This window comes from Hemicordylus capensis, chromosome 1 (genome assembly GCF_027244095.1).
Source record: "Hemicordylus capensis ecotype Gifberg chromosome 1, rHemCap1.1.pri, whole genome shotgun sequence".
Classification (NCBI taxonomy): domain Eukaryota; kingdom Metazoa; phylum Chordata; class Lepidosauria; order Squamata; family Cordylidae; genus Hemicordylus; species Hemicordylus capensis.
In genome coordinates, this window is record NC_069657.1 from 376,097,333 (window position 1) to 376,119,299 (window position 21,967).

Sequence of the window (21,967 nt, forward strand, 5' to 3'; positions counted from 1 at the left end):
GCCATTTCCTGATGAGGTTGGCATGGAGAAGTAAATGTGGGTGTCATCAGCATACTGATAACATCCAGCACCAAACTTCCTAATGATCTCTCCTAGAGGTTTCATGTAGATGTTAAAAGCATTGGAGACATTATGGAGCCTTGTGGGACTCCACACTTCAGTTCTCGCTTAGTGGAACAACAGTCTCCAAGCGACACCATCTGGAATTTGTCGAGGTAGGAGTGGAACCACTGTAAAACAATGCTACCCAATCCCACCTCCCTGTCTTGCGGCAGACAGCTCATTGACAGACTCAGCATGTGGCAGCTGTGAAAAAGGCCAATTTCATGCTAGGGATCATTAGGAAGGGGACTGAAAATAAAAATATTAATATTATAATGCCCTTATACAAATCTATGGTGTGGCCACACTTGGGGTATTGTGCACAATTCAAGTCACAGTATCTAAAGAAGGACATTGTAGAACTGGAAAAGGCAACCAAGATGATCAGGGGCCTAGAGCACCTTCCTTATGAGGCAAAGCTACAGCATCTGGGGCTTTATAGTTTGGAAAAAGGCAACTATGGGGAGACATGATAGAGGTGTATAAAATTATGTATGCAGTAGATACGGTGGGCAGGGATAAATTTCCCCCCTTGTCTCAAAACACTAGAACCAGGAGTCATCCCATGAAACAGATGGCCATGAAATTTAAAACCAGCAAAAGGAAGTACTTTTTTACACAACACAGAATTAATATGTGGAATTCTGAGAGCCAGTGTGGTGTAGTGGTTAGAGTGCTGGACTAGGACCGGAGAGACCCGAGTTCAAATCCTCATTCAGCCATGATACTAGCTGGGTGACTCTGGGCCAGTCACTTCTCTCTCAGCCTAACCTACTTCACAGGATTGTTGTGAGGAGAAACTCAAGTATGTAGTACACCGCTCTGGGCTCCTTGGAAGGAAGAGTGGGATATAAATGTAAAAATAAAGAAAAAATAAAGAAAAATTCTCTGCCATAGAGTGTGGTGTTTGCCGCTTGCTTGGATGGCTTTAAAAAGTGTTTAGACAAGCTCATGGTTACTAGTCTGGTGGCCACCTCCAGCTTCGGAGGCAAGATGCCTCTAAATACCTGTTGCAGGGGAGGAACAGCAAAAGAGAGGGAATGCCCTTACCTCTTGCCTATGGGCTTCTCAGAGGCCGCCTACACGACTGCCGGCTCCGTCACAGAGCCGGGTAGATCTGCAGGGATGGGGGGCTGCACGGGGCCACACAGCCCCCGGAAGTTCCAAGATGCCCCATGCAAGTTTATGGGGCATTCTGGAGAGACCCCCGGGGCCGGGAGGCTTGTCTCCTCATGTGTTGCCATGGCGCAGAGCCGTGTCGCGGCAGCACACGATCAACAAAACAGAGTTTTGCTCCGCTAAGTTAGCACTTGCTCCGCTAACCTCATTTAAGGGGAGGGGTGGTTTTTGCGGTTTGCTGCCGGGAGCCACGCAGCTCCCATGGCAGCAGAAGACCAGGGGAAATCGGGCTAGGCTCCCTTAGCCTGATTTCCCCTGGTCGTGCAAATAGCTTCATTGAGAGTTTGCCTCCAGAATCCTAAGACAGCCATTACTCAGTAAAGCTCCAGCCTGAACAGAAGGTAGCTCTTTCTGCCTGGGAGGAATCAATCAATGGTCAGCTTTGATGGGAAGCATTGTCCATAAACAAAAGAATCCTTTTCTGCCCGGGAAGATATCCCAAACCACAGTCCTAAAACGCACCATATAGGCAACCACCCACTGAGCCAAATAATTCTTGTTCTAGCCCTGGTAATTATTGAAAATGACAGAAGGAGCAGAACACCAAGTATCTAGCATCTGCCTATTAAAGTTGTTTGCTGGCAAATCATCTTGCCATGGACACAACTCCTTCCACAATCCTATTTTGCCTCTAGATTGGCAACTTGGGGTTCTGATTTGGCCTATGAAACTGTGGTTGTTGATCTGCATATTCTACATACACTCATCATGGATGATCTCATCAAATCCAATGGCTTTCAGTACCAAATATAGGCTGATGTCATGACATCCAGCTATAATCCTTTATCTAAGCACTGAGAAGAGGTCAATAATTATTCAATGTGTAATAATCATATTCTCTATTTAGGCCAGGGGTGCACAACTTCTGTCCTCCAGCTGTTGTTGGACTATAACTCCCATCTTCCCCAGCCACAGTGGCCAATAGGCAGGGATAGTGTGGACTGCCCATGGGAGTAGTGGTCTAACAACAGTTGGAGAGTCAAAGTTGTGCACCCATGCTTTAGAATAATTAGAAGATTATTTAATTATCTCAGTCGTGATAGTGCAAATATGGAATAAATATATTAAAGAAAACAGGGTATGATTAAAAAAATTGATCCACAGATTCAATGGGTAAGCTAAACCGTCCAGCTCAAGACTAATTTACAGAATCTTAACCTCATTTCAAGCTAAGGTCCTGTCACACTCCCAATTACGCTATCATTGGGAGTGAACCAGGAAGAAACTTATCTTGATGAGGATGGGAATGGTAGAAGGTAAGTCTCCCAGCAGCAGAGACCTCAGCTTGCAGGGGACTGCTGCTGGGCAGTGCTAACGGGAATATGAATGATAGCTCTGCATTCCAAGGAAGGACATCAGGATCCTGATGTCCTTAGAATATGTGTGGCAGTTCAGTAATCATTTTGGGTAGCTTGAGAACTTTCAGCTGGAGGAGGATAGCACTCTGCTTGTAAAAGGGCTCGTGACTTACAAGCTGCACAGATTCATATTATGAGCCTGATAATGACAAGATTCAGCACCACCACTACTACTGATTACCAAAACAGCCAAACTGTTCCTGAAAATGTTTTGCAATAACTAAGATGCTAATGAGTGTTATATTCCAGCTGCATATAATCAGTGGGATTTGTGGAGTACAGGAGGCATATAGAAAGGTACCCAAAATCTAACAGGCATGAGCTATTTATTACCAGACATAAAGCAGGTTCTGCACTGCTGACTGACCAGATCCTTAAAGTTCTGTCTTCAGAAGATGAAACAAGCCAGTTATTATCATGGCTCCAGCCCACTGAGTTAACAGCACCATCATGCCCTTAATAAAGACAGAAAATACATTTCTAAAAATCAGGCCTGTCACACAAACTCAGTAGATCACAAGAAATTTTTGTCTAGCAATATCCTTATTCATCTCAGGCAACCTTACTTAAAAACAACACCTACCTATTATAAACAAGCTTGAAAGGGTTAGATTAAAAAATGTAAATTTCATTACTGATCTATTTCCCCCCATCAAGGAAAGTAAAATATTTCCTACCTACTAGTTAATGGCTGACATCCTGACTTAACAAAGCACTGGTGCAACAGTGTTGCATTCCAGACTAAGGAGACACTATCTCCTCTTGGTTCTGCAGCTTCCTGTGCTAGCTGAAAAATATGTCCCTGAGGCTCCGGGACATATTTTCTGGGTGATGCAGGCAGCTGTAGAAGGAGGGGTGCATAGTGTCTCCTTGGTCTGGAATGCAACACTGCTGTACCAATCCTTTGTTAAGTCAGGATGTCTGCCAATATCATTTCTTCTTTCTGCTGCAATGGACTATTTTGTTAAGCCTGCTTAGGAAGGACTGACATCAGTGTGCAGATTACAATCCCTCTTAAATTTCAACATTCCCAGCCTATGTAGATATAATGTATTTACCTGAATCCAAGACTAGGTTTTTCCTAACTATAAGAAATAAACAGGTTGTTTGTTTGTAACTATTGATCTGTGAGTGATCCACAGGTATTCATTATGATGGGTTCTGTGCCTTCACAGGACCTCATGGAGTAGATTTCTTTAGCTCCTCATGTGCTCTAACTGTGTCGCTTGGCAGTGTGATCACTGAATAGGCGGTTAGAGCACATCTCAGTTGGTTCCTGGATGACCGCCACATGAGACAATCATCCTATAACTTGAAATGACAGCATTTGAAACATAAGTAAATGTACTGCAGCGAGGAGGATAGGATGGTCTTATGAATACCTGTGGGTCACTCACAGATCAATAGTCACAGGTAGCAACCTATTTATCTGTGTAGTGATCTGCATGGTACTCATAATGATGGGTGATTAGTAAGCTTACCCAGGCAGGTGCAGTATGTTACGGCAAAACCCTCTTCAAGATGTTTCTCCCAAACTCTGGTGCAGCAGCCATCCACACATCCAAGGCATAATGTTTCACAAATGGCAGATTAGATGACCAGGTTGCAGTCTGAAAAATATCTTGCATCCTAATCTCTGACATAGGCAGCAGAGGATCCATATGCCCTCATTGAATGTACTTTCACAGTACACAGTGGTGCCACTCCTTGAATTCTGTAAGTCAGCAGGATCAACTCACCCAACCACTGGAAGTTGTCACAAAATAGCCAGTCCCACACATTTGCCTTTATAGGCAATGAATAAAAGGTTCATTTTAAGTATTTCCTTAGTTCTCTCTAGATAGTTCAGTAATGATCCGCGTACATCCAGAACATGCAATGCAGTATCTTATGAAGAAACTGGGTTTTGAAAGAACACAGGTAAGACTACATCCGTGTTCAAATGAAAATCTGAAACTACCTTTGGCAAAAATTGTGGGTCAGTTCTCATTACCACTTTATTTGGGTAAAAATGGGTATAAGGTACATCTCTTATTGTGGCACATTTTGGTGCAAAGTTCCTTGTGGAAGCACAGATTTTTAAACACTTCTACTTGCTTTTATAAGATTTGGGGGTTACGGATTTATGGAATTCAGGTATATCTTCCTCAAAGCCCTATCCTCCAAGCTGTCAACCTCAGTGTCCTGAGTCTGGGGTGCAGTACCTTCCCCACGTCCTGTAACAATAGATCTGGATGCAGAGGCAGCTGCACCATTTTGTAGAATAGGCAGAATAAAGTCGTGAACCACAGCTGCTGTGGTCACCATGGCACCAAGAGTATGTACCATGTGCCTTCCTACAATACTTTTGCCAACACCCTCTCCATCAGCAAAGGGGGTGGGGCAGATATAGAATAGCTGTTTGTCCAATGTATTTGAAAATGATTTCCCCAAGATTGGAGGCTGAGACCTGCCCTCGAGCAGTACTTTATTAATTTTCTGTTCAATCTTGTAGCAAACAGATCTATAACTGGACATTCCCATTGATGAAATATCTGGTCTGTAGATATTTGGTCTGTAGATAGTTCTGGTGAATCTCCCATTTGTGTGCTTGAGATGTTAAGTACACATGGCTGAGATTGTCTGCCATCATATTCAACTCCCCTTTGATGTGTATTGCTATTAGTTTTATGTTGTTTTTTATGCACCAATCCCAAATTTAGATGCTCAGAGTGCAAAGTGAGCGAGAAATAGTACCTCTTTGTTTGTTTAGATAAGCAATGGCAGTTGTGTTGTCCATCACTATCTGCATCACCTTCCCCGTTACCAGTGGGCAGAAGGACTTTAAAACGAGAAGGACTATCATGAGCTCCAAAACATTTATGTGCAATCTCTTCTGATTGGAATTCCACAACCCCTGAACCTTGTGGCCCAAAGAATGTGCATCCCATCCTATTAAGGATGCATCTGTTGTTAAAGTTATAGTGGAAAGTGGTGTTTCGAACGGAAGACCCCTTGACATACTGTGTTGGGATGTGTGCCATCTCAGAGAGTGTTGTACATGCACAGGGACTTCTACAGTCTTTTGTTGTCCATCCACATTTGGGCAGAACACATTGAGAAACCACATCTGTACTGTAGTGGCCTCATTCTCAGGCACATATACTGCACTGTTGTGGTGCATGATGCCATCAGCCTTAACAACCTTTGTACCAGATAGGCTCTTAGCTGAGGTTCTTTCCAGAAGGTCAGAATCAAATCTTGCATTAGAATCTTTCCTCTGGCAAGAATGCCCTTTCTTCCTTTGCCTTCAAAACAGCACCTATGTACTGTATCCTCTGAACAGGTTCTAGATAAGACTTCTTCCAGGGCTTGTAGAAGTTATAGTTCATACAGGGTCTGTGGATGTAACTCACTTGCTGACTTTGATGTTATTACCCAATCGTCCAAGAACGGGAAGATTGAAAATCCTTCCATCCTCAGATGTGCGATAGTTGGAGCCATGCATTCTGTAAAAGCCCTTGGTGCGGTTGCAATTCTGAGGGGTAATACGTTGTACTGGCACACTTGTTTTCCCACTGTAAAGTAAAGGCACTTCCTGTGGTTCACTTGAATGCTGCCGTGAAAATAAGCGTCCTTTAAGTCTAAAGTTGCAAACCACTCCTCCTTGCATAGGAGGACTAGACTATTTTGCAACAAAGTCATTCTGAATTTGTTCATGTCGACAAACTTGTTGAGAATACATAGGTCCATGATGGGTCTTATGCCTTCATCCTCCTTTGGAATCTGGAAGTAACATGAATAAAATCCTTGTTTCTGATCCTTCCATCCTACAGAGGAAATTGCCCTTTTCTCCAGTAATTCCTTCACCTCTTTGAGCAGCACAGTAGTTGCCATTGTGTATATTATGCCCTGGAAACATGGTTTCCAGTGAAACTCTATGGCACAGTCCGTGATAACAATATGCCGCACACATGCATCTGTTATCTTGTGCCGCACCTACACATACTGGGCTAACCTGATGGTGCTTGATGGAGGTAATGGTGGAGGCCTGTATCGAAGATGAAAGATTCTGTTTCATCGAAGATGCTTCCCTTTGGGGCGATATGGCTTTTTGAAGTAGCATTGATATTGTTTACGAAAATCTCTCCTCTCAGCTGGCCTGTATCCCTAGTTAGGTACTTTTGTTCATAGCTAGGCTGAGTAGTAGATGTAAATGTTTTTGCAGTATACCTGGACTTTTCCTTTTTCTCCATGGTCTTATCCATTGTTTCAGAGAATAGACCATTGCTATCAAATGATAAGTATTCAATCTTATCTTTCATCTCCATTTGCATTAGCAGACCACAACCAAGCATGTCTGCAGATCAAAATATCTGTAGCTGAAGTTTGCGATTCATTCTCTGCAAGATGCTTAGATGTGCCCAACTGTTGTTTTGTCAAACTTACGGACCTTGCACAAAGCTTTGTGAACTTATGCTGAAACTCATCAGGTAAGTCACATATTTCCTCCATAGCAGCTTCAAATAGAGTATGGTAGTACTTGGCCATACAAGCAAGGTAACTGACCATCTTTATTGATAAACATCCCAAAGAGTACACTCTTCATCCAAAAGCATCTCACTTACACCCCTCCTCATCTGCAGGAGCAGAATGGTAATGAAATGATTTGCTCGATGTAGCACAGACACTGACAAGTGAGTTTGGCAGAGGTTGCATTATGAAAAAGGAATGTTCACCCTCCTGCATATGATAGAGCCCTTCTAGTTTCATTGAAGTCAGTGCCGCTAATGGCATGCCCCAAAAAGACTCTGCTGCCTGTGCAATTACTGGCAGCATTAGGAGTGCCACTGGACATGATGTGTGAGATTGCATATAAAAATCATAAACTGGCTCAGCAATCTTTGTTGTGTTATCTGCAGCCCTAGCACCTCTGCCATCTCAGACACATGAGCATGATAAGATCTTAACTCCTCACTTGTTGAGTCAGATGGCTTTGATGTTTCAGTGGCCACAGATGTCATCTCTGATTCTGACTCAGACTCACACTCCCTTTCAGATGATTCCTGGTCATACTGTTGTGGGGAAGAATGGGCTTGAATAGAAACTGATGCTGACTTAGGGCTGTCTACAACCAGCTGAGGTGATGTCTGGATAGATTTAGATCCAATCGCTTTATTACTTGTAGGAACTGATAAATCCCTCTTAGGCAGATCTGATATGATTTTGGATGGAATTGAGTATATTACCTGGGTAGCTGAATGACTAGGTGACAGAACATGGGGCTGTTGCACCATCTGCACATACTGTGGAACAGGTGATCTTGCTGGGGAAGCATATTGTAATGATCCCTGAGCCTTCCATTGCTTAAAACAATCTGAATTCCTCATAATCATAAAGCACTGCAGGAGAAGTTCTTCTCCTCTGATCTGTAGTAAACCAATGATTGCCCTGTTGGGTGGAGTTTGTACGGACATGCATGACTAGAGTTCCCAAAAGGATCCGTTCATGAGCATTGTGGAGCATGAAAAGGCGCCTGACTTTAAGCATTCCTATAAGCAAAGCTCTGTCACTGAAGAACAGGGTTATGCCTTAAAGGTGACATAGAAGGGGTTTTGGGAACAGGAATCTGCTCTGCATCATCTTCCACATCTAAACCCTCTGACAGAAACCCTTTAAATGCTGAAGGTGTAGTTTCATTTGAGCTTTACAAGGAAGGAGTGTATGAGAGGGTTGTTCCTCCTCCTCCTGAACAGGTAAAATATTAATCACATTAGGATCATTCTCTATATTTAGGTGGGTATTGCTCCCTTTTGTAGCCGAGGTCAAAGGAGCTTTTATGAGGGACTCAGTCCTCAGCTTCGATGCTGTGGAGGGTATGCTCTGGCTTCTCCTTCGGCACTGACTTCACCTTCACTTTTGAGCTAGACGTGGCCTTTGAAGTCACCGATAGTGATTATTTTTTTGAAGTCTGTGCCAATGTCAGCAATGGAATATGTGAGACTACTGACATCCCTGCTGTTACTGGGGAGTGATGCCCTGAATCAGATGTTTTTTCCTGCTTTGCGGAGGCAGCCAGAAAGGCTGTATCTTCAACTGTTCGCTTCTGTCTCTTATCCCCCTTTTGTGTGGAGAGTGGGGTAGAGACAGATGCTGGGCACTCAAATGTGTGCACCTCCAATCTTAAGGCTGTGCTCGATGTCGAAGGCTTAGGCTGAGTCTCAGTCAGTTACTTCAACATCACGAGAGCCATCCGCGGCGACTGTGGGCGTGGAGTCCCCGGGTGGAGGATATTCTCATAGAGAGCTGGTTTTAAATGGAGAGCTCTACTCTTTTTAGCCTGGTGTGAAAATAAAGCGCAAATGCTGCAGGCAGCAGAATTGTGTTCGTCACTCAGAAAAAACAAAGTAAATGACCAGCGCTGGAAGTGAGTACAGTGGCACACTAAGAGCACATTTTAAAAGGACTTTTTCATTAGAGGGGTAGTCAAGTCCTGTCCAGGTCAAGCCAAAAGATCTCTTGCACACCACAGCCAACACAATGTGAGGATAAAATCGAGTGTAAGGTTTATCCACACGGAGTGCTGTCAATTCACTCACACATCTTGCTGACGTGATTGCCACGAGAAATGCTGTCTTCAGGGTGAGCAGACAGACTGGCACTGTTGCCGACTGTTCGAAAGGATGCTCTGTCAAAGTCCCAAGCACCAAAGACAGACTGCATTGCTCAACAGGCTTCCTAATAGGTGGATATAAATTATTGAGGCCTTTCATAAAATGTTTGCACTCAGGATGGGAAAAAACCATTGTGCCGTCTCAACCCTTGTGTTTTGAAGAAATGGCCGCTAAATGTACTTTGCTTGAAACATGAGCTAGGCCCCTTAACTTCAGCCCAGTCACGTAAAGCAGAACTTGCTGTACTTTGGCACAGAAAAGCTGATACCCCCTGCCTTGAATATAGGACATGAAATGCTTCCACTTTTTGGCGTAATTCTGACTTGTTGAAAAACACCTGTTTAGCAGAATGTCCTTCAGAACCCGATCCTCCACACTGTCATTCGGAGCGTGTGGACATCGGGATGCAGAACTTTCCCCTGATTTCTCTGGAGCAGATCCGGCGCAAGCAAGCATCTGTCAAAGAGACCCTTAGAGATTTGTAGGAACAGGGCAAACCATGGCTGGCGTGGCCACCATGGTGTCAGAAGAATGCAGGAGGCTCTGTCCCTCAATATTTGTGCTAGTATCCAACCTATTATTGGTAATGGTGGGAAGAGATATAGGAGACCCGCACTCCAAGTATGCTGGAAGGCATCCCCCAGAGAGCCCTGTCCTATGCCTGGACGAGAACAGTAGCTGACACACTTTTTGTTGACACACATCGCAAACACATCTACCAATGCGACACCCCAGACGCTGAAGACCTTCTGTAAGTAAGAGTCCCCTATCTCCCATTTGTGTCTTTGGTTGTGGTAGGAGATTCAACTGCGATGTCTGCTAGCTGATTGTCGACACCTCTTATGTGTATTGTCACTGGATAGACGGCATGTGCAACACACCATTTCCAAATCTTCAGGGACAGAGTACACAGTGACATGGAGACCGTGCCCCCCTGCCTGTTGAGGTAAGCAATTGCTGACGTATTGTCCAGCTGCACTTGCACCACTGACCCCGCAAGCATGGGTTTGAAGGCCCTTAGCACCAGAAATTCAGCCATCAACTCTAAGTAACTGATGAGTTTTCGTGCCTGTACCTCCGTCCAATTCCCCTGTATGCAATGGTTCCTGCAGTGGGCTCCCCATCCCATTAGAGATGCATTTGTCGTGACCCATTGCGTTGGAGTCAATGGCATGAACAGGACCGCTTGAGTTAGATTGTGTTTTGTCATCCACCAGTGGAAGCTTTGTATTACAATCTGGTCTGCTTTGAAAAAGAACAGCAAATCTTACATGCAGCCATATTGTGTTCTTCCCCAAGGCACATCAAGCAAGTTTCATGCAGATCTGATGACGGAAGTTTTGCCCGGCACTTTAGTCTTCTTTTACCTCCATTGCTGAGGTAAAAGTCAATTTTTATTCTTATGCCAGATCGTAAGATGGTCTCGTCAATTCCTTTCCAAAGTCAAATTCCAAGTGGTTCGAATCAGTGAACAAGCCAAATCATTTTCCAAATCAAAGTCTGTTATCCAAATCCAGGTCAGTTTAGGAAATAATTGTTATACCGAGGAGCTATTACTATGAGGTTTGAATGCTAAGGCAGTCAAAGAGAAACTGAAGGGAGGACGCCCCAACTGCCAATCTTAACAGACTTTGCACAACACGTGCAGGTGGGGAGGGGTGTCATGAGGAGCTACTAAGTCAGCCTGCAAGGTCCCTGTGCAGGCGCAGAACCCACTGCTTGTGATTACAACAGATCACAATCCAGATCAATTCGTTTAACATAGTCAAAGATCAGTCCAATTTATAACCAAGTAATCTGTCCTATTTACAAGTTTTAACAAACTATTTATGCTGTCCCCTAAAACCAATCCGCCAAGGAGCAAAGTCTGATGAGGTGAACTCTGAGGCGGTCAAAAAGAAACTGACTGTGATATGTTCTAACTGCCTATCCAACAGCCGCACTGCCACACAACACGGTTAGAGTATACAAGGAGCTAAAGCAATCCACTCTGTGAGGTCGTGCACAGGCGCAGAACCCATCACTATGAGTAAGTACCATGAGGATCACTACACAGATCACAAGGTCATCTTAAATTCAGAGCCCTGTTCCTTTTGAGTAAATGCAAGTATAAGTGTGTTTAACCTCTACTTTTTAAGGGAGTTGTCTTTAGAGTCATCTTCGATTCAGGTAAATACGGTACGAATTCAGAACAATCAGTCACAGAGATTGTTCATCATAGCAAGAAGGGAAAAGAGAGAAGGAAGCAAGGAATCCTTTCCTTTTGATGTAATGCGCAATTTCATCTACCCTTGAATTGTTTCCTATAGGTATGGGTATCCTGGGGTCTTATAAAGGCTGAATGCTATTTTCATGCACTATATGTTGTAATGAAGTCAGCTGACTGTGCTTTTTTCACATTATTCTCCTGTTTCAATATTATCTTTTCTGTAGCAATGTACTTTCGGATGCTGTGAGTAATCTGCCCTCTTCCTTGGATTCGGAGGATTACTAATCAAATTGTGCTTCCCGCTGTCCAAAGGAGAGGCCATTAACAAATTGGAGATTGATCACAAAAGCAACAAAAAAGAAAAAGAGAGAAATAACATGCTTTTTACCAAAAATTTGTGTAACGTTTCCCGCTATCTAGGCAGCTCAATTCCCAGAGTTGGAATGCAATGAGTAAAATTACACAATACTTGGTACTGAATCTATTATGATGCCTAATTTTAACGGGCATGAAACTACATTTTAAAAGCTGGCATCTGTGTGTACATTTTTTTCATTTATATAATTGCAATTTGAGCTGTTTTGCATTGCAAAAAATTCTAAACAGACAGTCTTCCTTGACTTTTCATGAACATTTCTTAAGGCAATTACATATCTCAGTCATTGCTTTTATGTAAGCCATTATCATGGAATACTTGACACCTCAGAAACCAAGGAAAAAGAACATCCTAGCTTTACTCACCTGCCAGAAGAGTCAACGGATGCCTTGATTCTATTAATTTATTTATAAAGTTTATACCTAGTGTTTCCATTGCCAGCTTTTCAAGGCAGCTTACAATCCAAAATAAAACTATGTCAAATAAAATTTGAATACATTAAATCACTCTAAAAAATATACAAGGCAGAAATGCACTAGTGACAAAAAGATTTCTCAACGAAATAATTATTCACTCTCCAAACCCATGTAGAACTCCATGTTAAACAACAGATTGCCTATGAGTGGTGGCTACACAAAATATGTAAATTTGTTTATTATCGGGCCCATATCCTGTCTTATGAAAAAGTTTCAAGGTGGCTCACAGAATAGTTAAAAAATATATTGTCAATAGAAACAGTAAAATATCAATAAATACACAGAAGTCACACAACACCAAATTGCTACTCCAAAGCACTCCCCGCGCTCTGGAAGGGCTCTGGAAGATCAGGAACATGTTGCTTTAACCCTTAATGATGTGGTTCTGATCTTCCAGAGCCCTTCCAGAGCACAGCAGCGCTCGAGTATAAATGTTCTTGCACAACTATGTTCACACAGAGGGACAGGGGGAGTGCACAAGGCTCCCATCGCGCCCCCACAACCTCTAGATGTGGAAGACTGTCAGCCACTGACATTAGCCAAGGGCCTGGTAAATGGAGGAAAGGAGGTCATTAGCTGGGCTCTGCCCTTCCTGACTTCAACAGCTGTTCTGACCCAACCAGCCATTAAGCAAGCAAAATATTGAGCCCTTTCTCAAAAGGAAGGGCTACTCTCTTTGCGGGGAGGAAGCCTGAAAGCACTTACCTCCCCACAGATGATCGTTCCACCGTCCCTGGGTGGGCAGATCACCTGCCCACACGAGCACAGGCAGCTGCCGACAGCTCCGAGGGTCGGTGTTCTGGAATGTGACACTCCACCCCCGGAGCTCAAAGAATACACCACACGAGTGCACAGTGCATTATGGGGATCCTCTCTCCCTGAGTCTGCCAGCCATGGCTGCAAGCAGTCACAGCTGACACATGGGCAGAAAAACGGGGCTCGCGCTCTGAACCCCATTTTGAGGGAAGGCTTCATAGGGGTGGTTGGCGCTGTGGTGCCACTGGAATTGGGTCCAATCTCGGTGATTCACATGTGAGTGCAAAACTGGGCTGGGCTCCCTTAGCCCAGCTTTGCACATGCGTGCAAATAGCCTCATTATCTACTGGTTGCCTCCTGGAACTGCCAGACAGTCCTCAGGTCCCTTCCCACATAGTATAGATTTGGTTTGTATAGGACACAGAAGTTAACAGGGTAGGCACACAGACATGATGATCTCATATGCTTTCTTCGATATGGAAAGTAGACTAAAAATAACCCTTTAAATGAACCTTTTATAGCTTTTCAAACATCCTCACTGTTCCAGACTGTAAACAAAGGGCCAAATATGTGCAGTTTTTATCTTTTTTTAGCTGATTAGTTGAACTGCAACAGAAGCCCTTCTTCAAAGTCCACAGCTGGGTAGTCACACTTTAATGAATCCCTTCCATAATTTCCAGGTTTCAGGTTATTAATTGCTATGTGTAATATTCAGTCATCTTGCTCTGAGAACTCTTTGACTGCAGGTTTTGAGTTCCAACTGAGCGTGCTGCTGGTGTAAAATAAATGTAGCACCAGTAATTTATATTTACTAGTGTTTCAATGTTCAATTGATTGGTCATTCAGATTAACTGATCAAAAATCCTTTGACTGACTAAAAAGGTGCCCCTGGTAAATTAGGTAGCAGATATATTTTTAAATATATGTATAAAACATGCTTATAAAAACACGACCTTAAAAGAGACATTTCCCCTTCTCTATCACACAAGAAGGAATGCCTCTAAGAAAATGCTATTAAAAGCATAGATTAAAGACTAATCAAGAGCCAATATGGTCAGTCTTCCTGATGCTAGTTAAAGGAGCCAGACAAGCTTTTATCCCAAGAATGCATATTTTGAAAAGTCATTGGTCCCAAGGGCTTGGAAGTGTTAATCTGGAAGGCAAGCAGAATGCAGTGGGACGTTCTCCCACTGAGTACGTCCCACCGCACATAGCACTGAGTGGCTAGCATCCAAACAGCCCTGTGCATGAGGATTCTGCCAGTCTCCTCTGGTAGTGCCCCTGGCACTAAGAATGCTGTTGTGGAAGGTCTCCTAAAGCTCAAGAGCAGCTTCATTCTGCAAGGGTAGAGAAAGAAGCTGAAGTAGAACTGCATATCTTGGGTGCGTACACAGAATGTTGCACAGAGCCTTTTGACTCCCAGAGGATATGATAAGATTACACTCTAATCTAGCTAGATAAGGGCCAAATGTGTGGCAGCAGAGTTTTATGCACCTATTCTTAGCTGCCTGCAGGACGCCACACACAAATGGGGACTACATGTGCACTCCTCCTTCCATTGTCCTATGTATGAAGGGTCCTTTTCTAACAAAGTTGAAATCCTGTTCATCAGTTCTTTGGGAGAGAAAATGAGGTGGCTTGATTCAGACACCCCTGCTTCCCCTTTCCCAACAAACAGGACACCAGGAGAGTTTCAGCTCATTAAAAAGGATTCTGCGTGTACAGATGCAGCGGATTCATGCACCCCCTCATTTCAAAATATATCTTCCCACTAGCCCATCAAATGCAGCTATTTGTAATAATTCAAAAGAATCTTTTAGTAAAGCAACATCTCTAATAAGGAAACTCTGGTCATATAGTGTCAATGAGAATAAATTGTGGCTAGTCATATGACAGTCTCCTATTATATTAATTCTCGTAGACGTGCCCGTGGGTATGCATCCTGGCAACCCAGTGGATTGGCTGGGCGGAGGCCGTTGAGTTGAGCTGCTGCGGGGGGGAAATGGCGGCGGCCATGGTGAGGAGGCGACAGCAGTGGCCCCAGCTGCGCGTGAGCTCCCGCCGTCCAGCCAATCCAGCTAGTTATTGGCCTGGCTGCTGTGAAGAGGCGGCGGCCGCAGGCCTAGCCGAGCTGCAGTTGCGGCAACTTGCGACCTCCGCGGCCTGAGCTGGAAGGAGGCAGGAGGCAGCGGGACAGACTGGCCCTAGTGGCGCTGGAAGGGGTGAGTGGGAAACAGGTGCTAACAGCGGCGGGGCCCTTTTTGGTCACCAGTTGTGGCTCTGTGTGGAGGGAGGGGGGGAGGAACGGAAGGGGGGAGGGCAAGAGAGCGTGGGGCTGGAGGGAGGTGGGAGAGAGGAGAGACTGGGGCAGGAGGGAGGGTGGAGAGAGGAGACACACGGGGGGGGGGGGGACAGCCAGCCCCAAAGCACACAGATGCTTTGTGTGGGGTCGGCTAGTAAATGCAATGTAGCTGATATTTTAATGAGCATTTCTATAACTGTGTAAATAACCTAATAAACAAGTTAAAAAAAATTCAATACTTGGAAAACAATTACAGTGTTAAGATATTCGAACTATAAACTCTGCCCTTTTATTGTGTTTGGTACCAACAGTAGCAATTAAATTGCCAGTTCTCATAAAGATAACGATCAATTGCAAATAAGAAATTGCATGAATTGAAGTTCTCATAAGCAAAAGCATATAGAAGGAATACATTTCTGTTTCTCTGAACAGACAACCACCTTTACATTACCAATTAGAATGGCTAACTAATTTTGTTTTTTAGAGTTTATAATGCTCTTATTAGTATAATAGAAACAGAAGAAGTTACATCTCTCAGATCATATATGATTACTAACATGCTCTTATCCAACACGTATGTGTGAACCGCTCTGAAGTGAAAAACAACAACAACCCTGATGTAGCATCTCAGATTTATTACTTTGGATATTTTATTCACCAATGTGAAAACATAATATTAAGATATTTAAAGGTCCTAGGCTGCCCCCTAGTGCACATCCATTTAAATCCTACTTAACTATTTACTTCATTTATAGAAGTGGTTTTCATTTTTGCAAACAGTTACATACAACCAGTCCTCACCAAAAAAAAAAAAAAGTGAATCTGAGCAGAGGCACCTTTTAAAGTAGTGCACATAAAGTCTTAGCAGGGGGAGAGCACCTGTCCTTATTCAACCTGAGCACAGCATCCTCCAGTGCTTGTTGCCAATATCTACCTTATGTTACTTTTAAGATTGTGAATCCTTTTAGGACAGGGAACTATCTTATTTAGTATTTATTTTTCTATGTAATCTTCTTTTAGAACTTTTGTTGAAAAGTGGTATATAAATATTTGAAGAAGCAGTACAAGAATACCTTATTATCTGCAGATCCAGCATCTGCCATTTTGCGTTTCCATGGTTGGGGAACTGATACCCAACCTTGGCATGCGCGGGGAGAAAATGTAGGGAGAGGGTCATATCCTCATATCTGCAGGTCGGGGTGATGGTGGCTGCAAATTACCACGGTCATTCCCGGCCACCATTTTGGGCGCGGGAGCCATTCTGTGGCTCATTCAATTTAAAAAATACACATCCACCCCCTGCAAAAAATCACAAAATAATGGCCAAATTCGGACTTCTGGGGAGCATTGCTGGACTGCTGGAGGCCTGTGGAGCATGATACAGCACTTTACTTTGCTGTTTTTTGCACAATTTTGGGGCTTCCAGGAACCTAAACCCCTTGATCACATAGACTTTAATGACCAGGTACTCACGGTTTCACTAGCCGTGGTAACTGCGAAGAATGGAACCCCCATGAATACCATGGTCCTGCTGTAGTAGACTTCAATGACTCACGAAAGCAGGTAATGTACTAAAAGCCAGTTTTGCTTTGAAATAGGCAGAACTCACAGTCAGAGTTCAGTCTCAAAATAAAATCTGGGGTGTGACCATCCTCTCCTCAGTGTACATGGAGGGATACCAACAAGGCTCAGTAGAGCCCTTTAACTTTGCCACCTTTGAGCGGGGCACACATAGTGCCAAGTGCATTGCAGCCGTTGCCTGGAATGAGAGGCTCATTAATGCAATCCAATAATCTTACTCAACACTCATATCCTTTATACCACACCCCCCATATGGACAGAGAAGCTGGATTGTGTCCTTTATTTCAATTTGTTCTATTTGATTGATCTATTTTTTTTAAAAAAAATCTGTAAGTTTAATCTTTAGTTAAAAGTGTTCAAGTGTCTCAGCTTAGTAGTATCAAACAACAATAACTGGACAGAGTATTGCAACACAAATCTGACAGACACCTAAAATAGAACTGAAAAAGAAGTGGGTTATTGATCTACTTGCATTCTAAGTCACTGATTTCTACAGTTTTTGTAGGTCTACCTTAGGTTTCTTTATGATTTGAATGCAATCAGCCATCTTCTAGGGAAAGGGGGATAATTAAGAATGAAAATGACTAGAATTAATTTTACCTGAATAAACAGTTGGTGTTCCTGTAAGGTTTGAATTGAATGCCAGCAATGTTTTGTCAGCTAAGCCACAAGCCAAAAACTCTCCATCTCCTGCAAGAATAATGCACAAAGAAAATGAATCCAAAAATTCAGCCAAAGTGTGTGTGTGTGTGTGTGGCTTAGGAAACAGATGCACTGTTAAACATGAAATATGAGCAACCTGTCAATAGCGGGAGGGAACATATTGCAAAATTCCTCTTTTTATCTTTATGTCATTACGCAGAACCCATCCCCATTGCCAATTAAACTAATAACAAAAGTAAATTCAGAGAAGTTTGGTTTTGCCTCAGTAAGATTATCTTCCATGCCAGAAATCACAAAAAGAGAATATGCTTCAAACATTCAACAGAAATTAATTCTGGAACTATACATGATTTTTGTTGTAGCTATGTTAATAATCTGTAATTATTACCACCACCATCTACATTCCAATAGCATTTTCAGCACTATAGCAATCTATATCAAATCAATCAGATCAACCTCCCTCCCCAATTGCCTCCCCAAACCTCCCCTGTAGCTAGTTCATACATGCCAATCTTAGCCAATGGGACTCTACCCACAACCAAAGCTTGCAGGAGAAATAGGAATGGCTTGGGAATGAAAGAGTTAGTTATAATTGATTAGAGGAAATGGGTCATCTGTTTGCTTTCTCTTTGGAAAGAAAAACCAGAAGAATCAAGGCAGAGGTGGACCTAGGTAATTTTGGAGCCTGGACCTAAAGGCCTTTGGAGAGGCCCCTCTCCCCTGCAAATTAAGCAACATCATGCTTGGCCTGGTGACCACACCACCAACGACAGACTAAAGAGGATTCCACCCACCCCAGGGCTGTAGAGGCCCTGGACTTCAGCCCCGAAGTCCAAAGAGCACCTCTGAATCAAGGAGAGGAGTTCCAGAGCTGAGGGTGTCATAACGTCACTGTTTTCCCCTTGCTGATTGGTTTTCTGGCACTGGCTTCCAATTAGCTTGCGATACCCATACTTTTGTTGGCTTGTTATCATACAAATCAAGTGTTGTCATGGGCAACTGTGCCCCCCATTGGCTGGAGGAAGGGATTTCAAAATGTATTCAAAGGGACTGGGAGACAGAGAGCATCCTTATAGCGTGTCTCTCTTGAGGAGGATAAATCAGGAGAGGAGGAAGGCAGGCTTGATTTTGTGGCTTTCTCAGCATTGAGTATACTATGCTGTGCTATTGCTGCTATAAAAACAGGTTGCTCACCTGTAACAGATGATCTGGAGGTGATCCGTTGTATTCATAAAGAATGGGGTTCTGCGCCTGCGCAGGGACCTCGCGGACCGATTGACTAGCTCCTCGTGACGCCTCCAACCGCCTTGTACGTGATCGTGCCCACATTTTAATAGGTGGTTGGGGCGTGTCTTCCTCAGTTTCTGCAGGCCGCCAGACACCGTCGTGCACACTGACGAGCCTTCTTGAAACTTCAATTTCACCGCCTTGATGTTGCGGGGAGGCTGGGCGGGTATTATGAATACAACGGATCACCTCCAGATCATCTTACAGGTGAGCAACCTGTTTATCTGGATAGTGATCCGTTGCATTCATAAAGAATGGGTGATTAGCCAGCTTCCCGCTTTGGCGGCAGGTCATCAAGGCAGCACCCTCTTCAGGATACTTCGACCAAACTCCGCATCTTTCGCTTGCCGTATGTCCAAAGCATAATGCTTCACAAAAGGATGACATGAGGCCCATGTGGCCGCCCTACAGATCTCTGGTAGTGGCACACTCGCCAAATTTGCTGCCGATGCCGCATAAGCCCTCGTTGAATGCGCTTTAATAGAACTTGGGGGTGTCACACCCTGAGCATTATATGCTAGCCGTACGGCACGCACGATCCACTGCGCAAGCCGCTGTCGTGTCACTGATAAGCCCCTAGGCTTGCCACAGTAAAGTATAAACAACTTGTTCGTTTTCCTTATGGACCTAGTAGCGTGCAGATAATACAGCAAGGAACGCCTTACATCCAGCGTATGCATCTTGATTTCCAACTGCGTTTGTGGGCCCTGGAAGAACGCGGGTAGCACAATATCCTCATTGATATGAAAATCTGATACTATTTTGGGCCTGGACCTAGGATCCAGGCGCATCACTACTTTTCCCGGGTAAATTTGGGTGTAGGGCCGATCAGCCCGTATTGCAGCCAATTCGCTCACTCTACGTGCCGACGTCATCGCTATTAAGAATACAGTCTTTAAAGTCTGCATGCCCAAGGGTGCAGCCCCCAAAGGTTCAAACGGTGCTTCCATCAATGCATTCAAAACTAAAGTTAAGTTCCATTGCTAAATGGGACGTCGTACAGGTGGGTACATGTTATTAACCCCTTTCAGGAATTTCTTACTCTTGGGGTGCAAAAACACAGTCTTTCCATCCCAGCCACCATGCTCGGCAGATATAGCCGCCAGGTGCACATGAAGTGATGAATTTGCCAAGCCGGACATTTTCAAGGTCATCATATACAGTAGCACCTGCGTGATTGACGCTCGTTTAGGGAAGAATCCTTTCCCTCTCACATAGCTGCGAAATCTCTGCCATTTACTATTGTAATTACGCCGGGTCGAAAGCCTCCTACTATTAAGCAGGATCCTTTTCATTAACCTATTAGCCACGCCGTCAGTTTCAGCGTGTGTAGTTGCGGGTGTAAGATCATTCCCCTTTCTTGACTCAGCAAGTCCGGGTAAACGGGAAATTGGTGATACCGGCCCTGCGACAGTTTCAGCAGAAGAGCAAACCACGGTTGTCTGGGCCACCATGGTGCCACCAGTATCCCCTGTGTCTTGTCCCTGAGAATTTGTGCTAATACCCTGGGGATCAGTGGTTGTGGGGGAAACAGGTAATATAGACCCCCCCTCCAGAGACGCTGAAACGCATCTCCCAGTAAGTGTTTGCCATGTTCTGCACGAGAGCAATAACTCTGACATTTTTTGTTCACAGCAGTGGCAAACAAATCTATTTGCGCCGAACCCCACTTCTTGAACAGTGGCCGAAGGTAACACTCGCTCAATTCCCATTCGTGCTGCTGGTTCAGCTGAAACGATCTGCTCAGCATGTCCGCCTGAACATTGTCTTCCCCTTTGATATGCAACGCCATGGGGTGTATGGCGTTCGCAATACACCCGGTCCACAGACGCTGGCTCAGACGACATAGGGTTCGGGACACCGTCCCGCCTTGTTTGTTGAGGTATTCTATGGCGGTTGTGTTGTCGAGGTTCACTTGTACAACCTTTCCCTGCAACTGGGGACGGAAAGCCTTCAACGCCAAGAACACCGCCAAAAGCTCCAGATAATTTATGTGCTTTAGTTTTTGCTGTGGAGTCCACCGACCCTGCACCTGACAATGACCACAATGCGCTCCCCAACCCCATAGGGAGGCATCCGTTGTCACCCAACAGGATGGTGTCCGGGGTCAGAACTCCCTTCCTGATAGTAGATTGTCTCGTTGAATCCACCACCGCAGTGACCTCAGGACACAGATTGGGATGAGCAACATCTTTTTCTGGTTGTCCACATTTGGACGAAAATTGCGCAGGTACCACGACTGAAGGTCGCGCATATTTAGACGGGTATAAGCCACAGTAGAGTTGCAGGATGCCATTAGCCCCAGAAGCCTCTGAACGGCCTCCGCCGGTTGACGTGGCAACTTCTCGAACATAAGCACTAGATCCCTGATCTGTTCGTACCGTGACTCTGGCAGAAAAGCCCGCTTGTTCGCAAAATCCAGTATCGAGCCTATAAAGTTCACTCGTCTTTGGGGGTTTAGATTGGATTTCTTCCAATTCACATTGATTCCCAACCTTTGAAGCAGCTGTAAGACCAATCGTGTCTGAGAAAGTAACTCTTCTCTGTCTGCGTTCACCATAAGCCAGTCATCGAGGTAAGGATACAGCCTTACGCCTTTCGTTCTTAAGAACGCTACGACTGTTGCCATCACCTTTGTAAACACACGCGGGGCTGTTGAGAGCCCGAATGGCAAAACTGTGTACTGGTACGCTGTATCGCCTACTGTGAAACGAAGGAATCTCCTGTGACTCTCGCGAATCCCTATGTGAAAATAGGCGTCCTTCAAATCCATGGTGATCGCCCATTCTTCCTTCAGTAAGAGATCCAGAATGCCCTGCAAAGTGACCATTCTGAACTTTCTCGTATCTACATAATAGTTCAGCTCTCTCAAATCCATTATTGCCCTTATTCCCCCATCCTTTTTGGGGATCTGAAAATATCTGGAGTAAAACCCCGTCAGTCTGTCCATCCACGGCACACGCACTATTGCTTGTTTCTCCAGCAGCACCTGTACTTCGTCCTGAAGTACTCGCGTTGACCTGGT

The 21,967-nt window shown here is 44.3% G+C and overlaps 1 protein-coding gene across 11 annotated transcripts in view; it reads right to left on the reverse strand.

Annotated features, from left to right (window-relative positions):
• WDR27 (WD repeat domain 27) overlaps positions 1 to 21,967 on the reverse strand; it is a 169,097-nt gene that overhangs the window by 104,365 nt on the left and 42,765 nt on the right. For all 11 annotated transcript variants that reach the window (XR_008316483.1, XM_053297383.1, XM_053297418.1 and 8 more), the window contains exons 17-18: positions 17,593 to 17,682; positions 2,973 to 3,094 (exon numbers count right to left, since the gene is read on the reverse strand). Coding sequence is in view for 10 of the 11 variants with exons in the window: in XM_053297383.1 (XP_053153358.1) it covers positions 2,973 to 3,094; positions 17,593 to 17,682 (212 nt within the window). In the remaining variant the exon portion in view is untranslated. The remainder of the gene's footprint in view (positions 1 to 2,972; positions 3,095 to 17,592; positions 17,683 to 21,967) is intronic.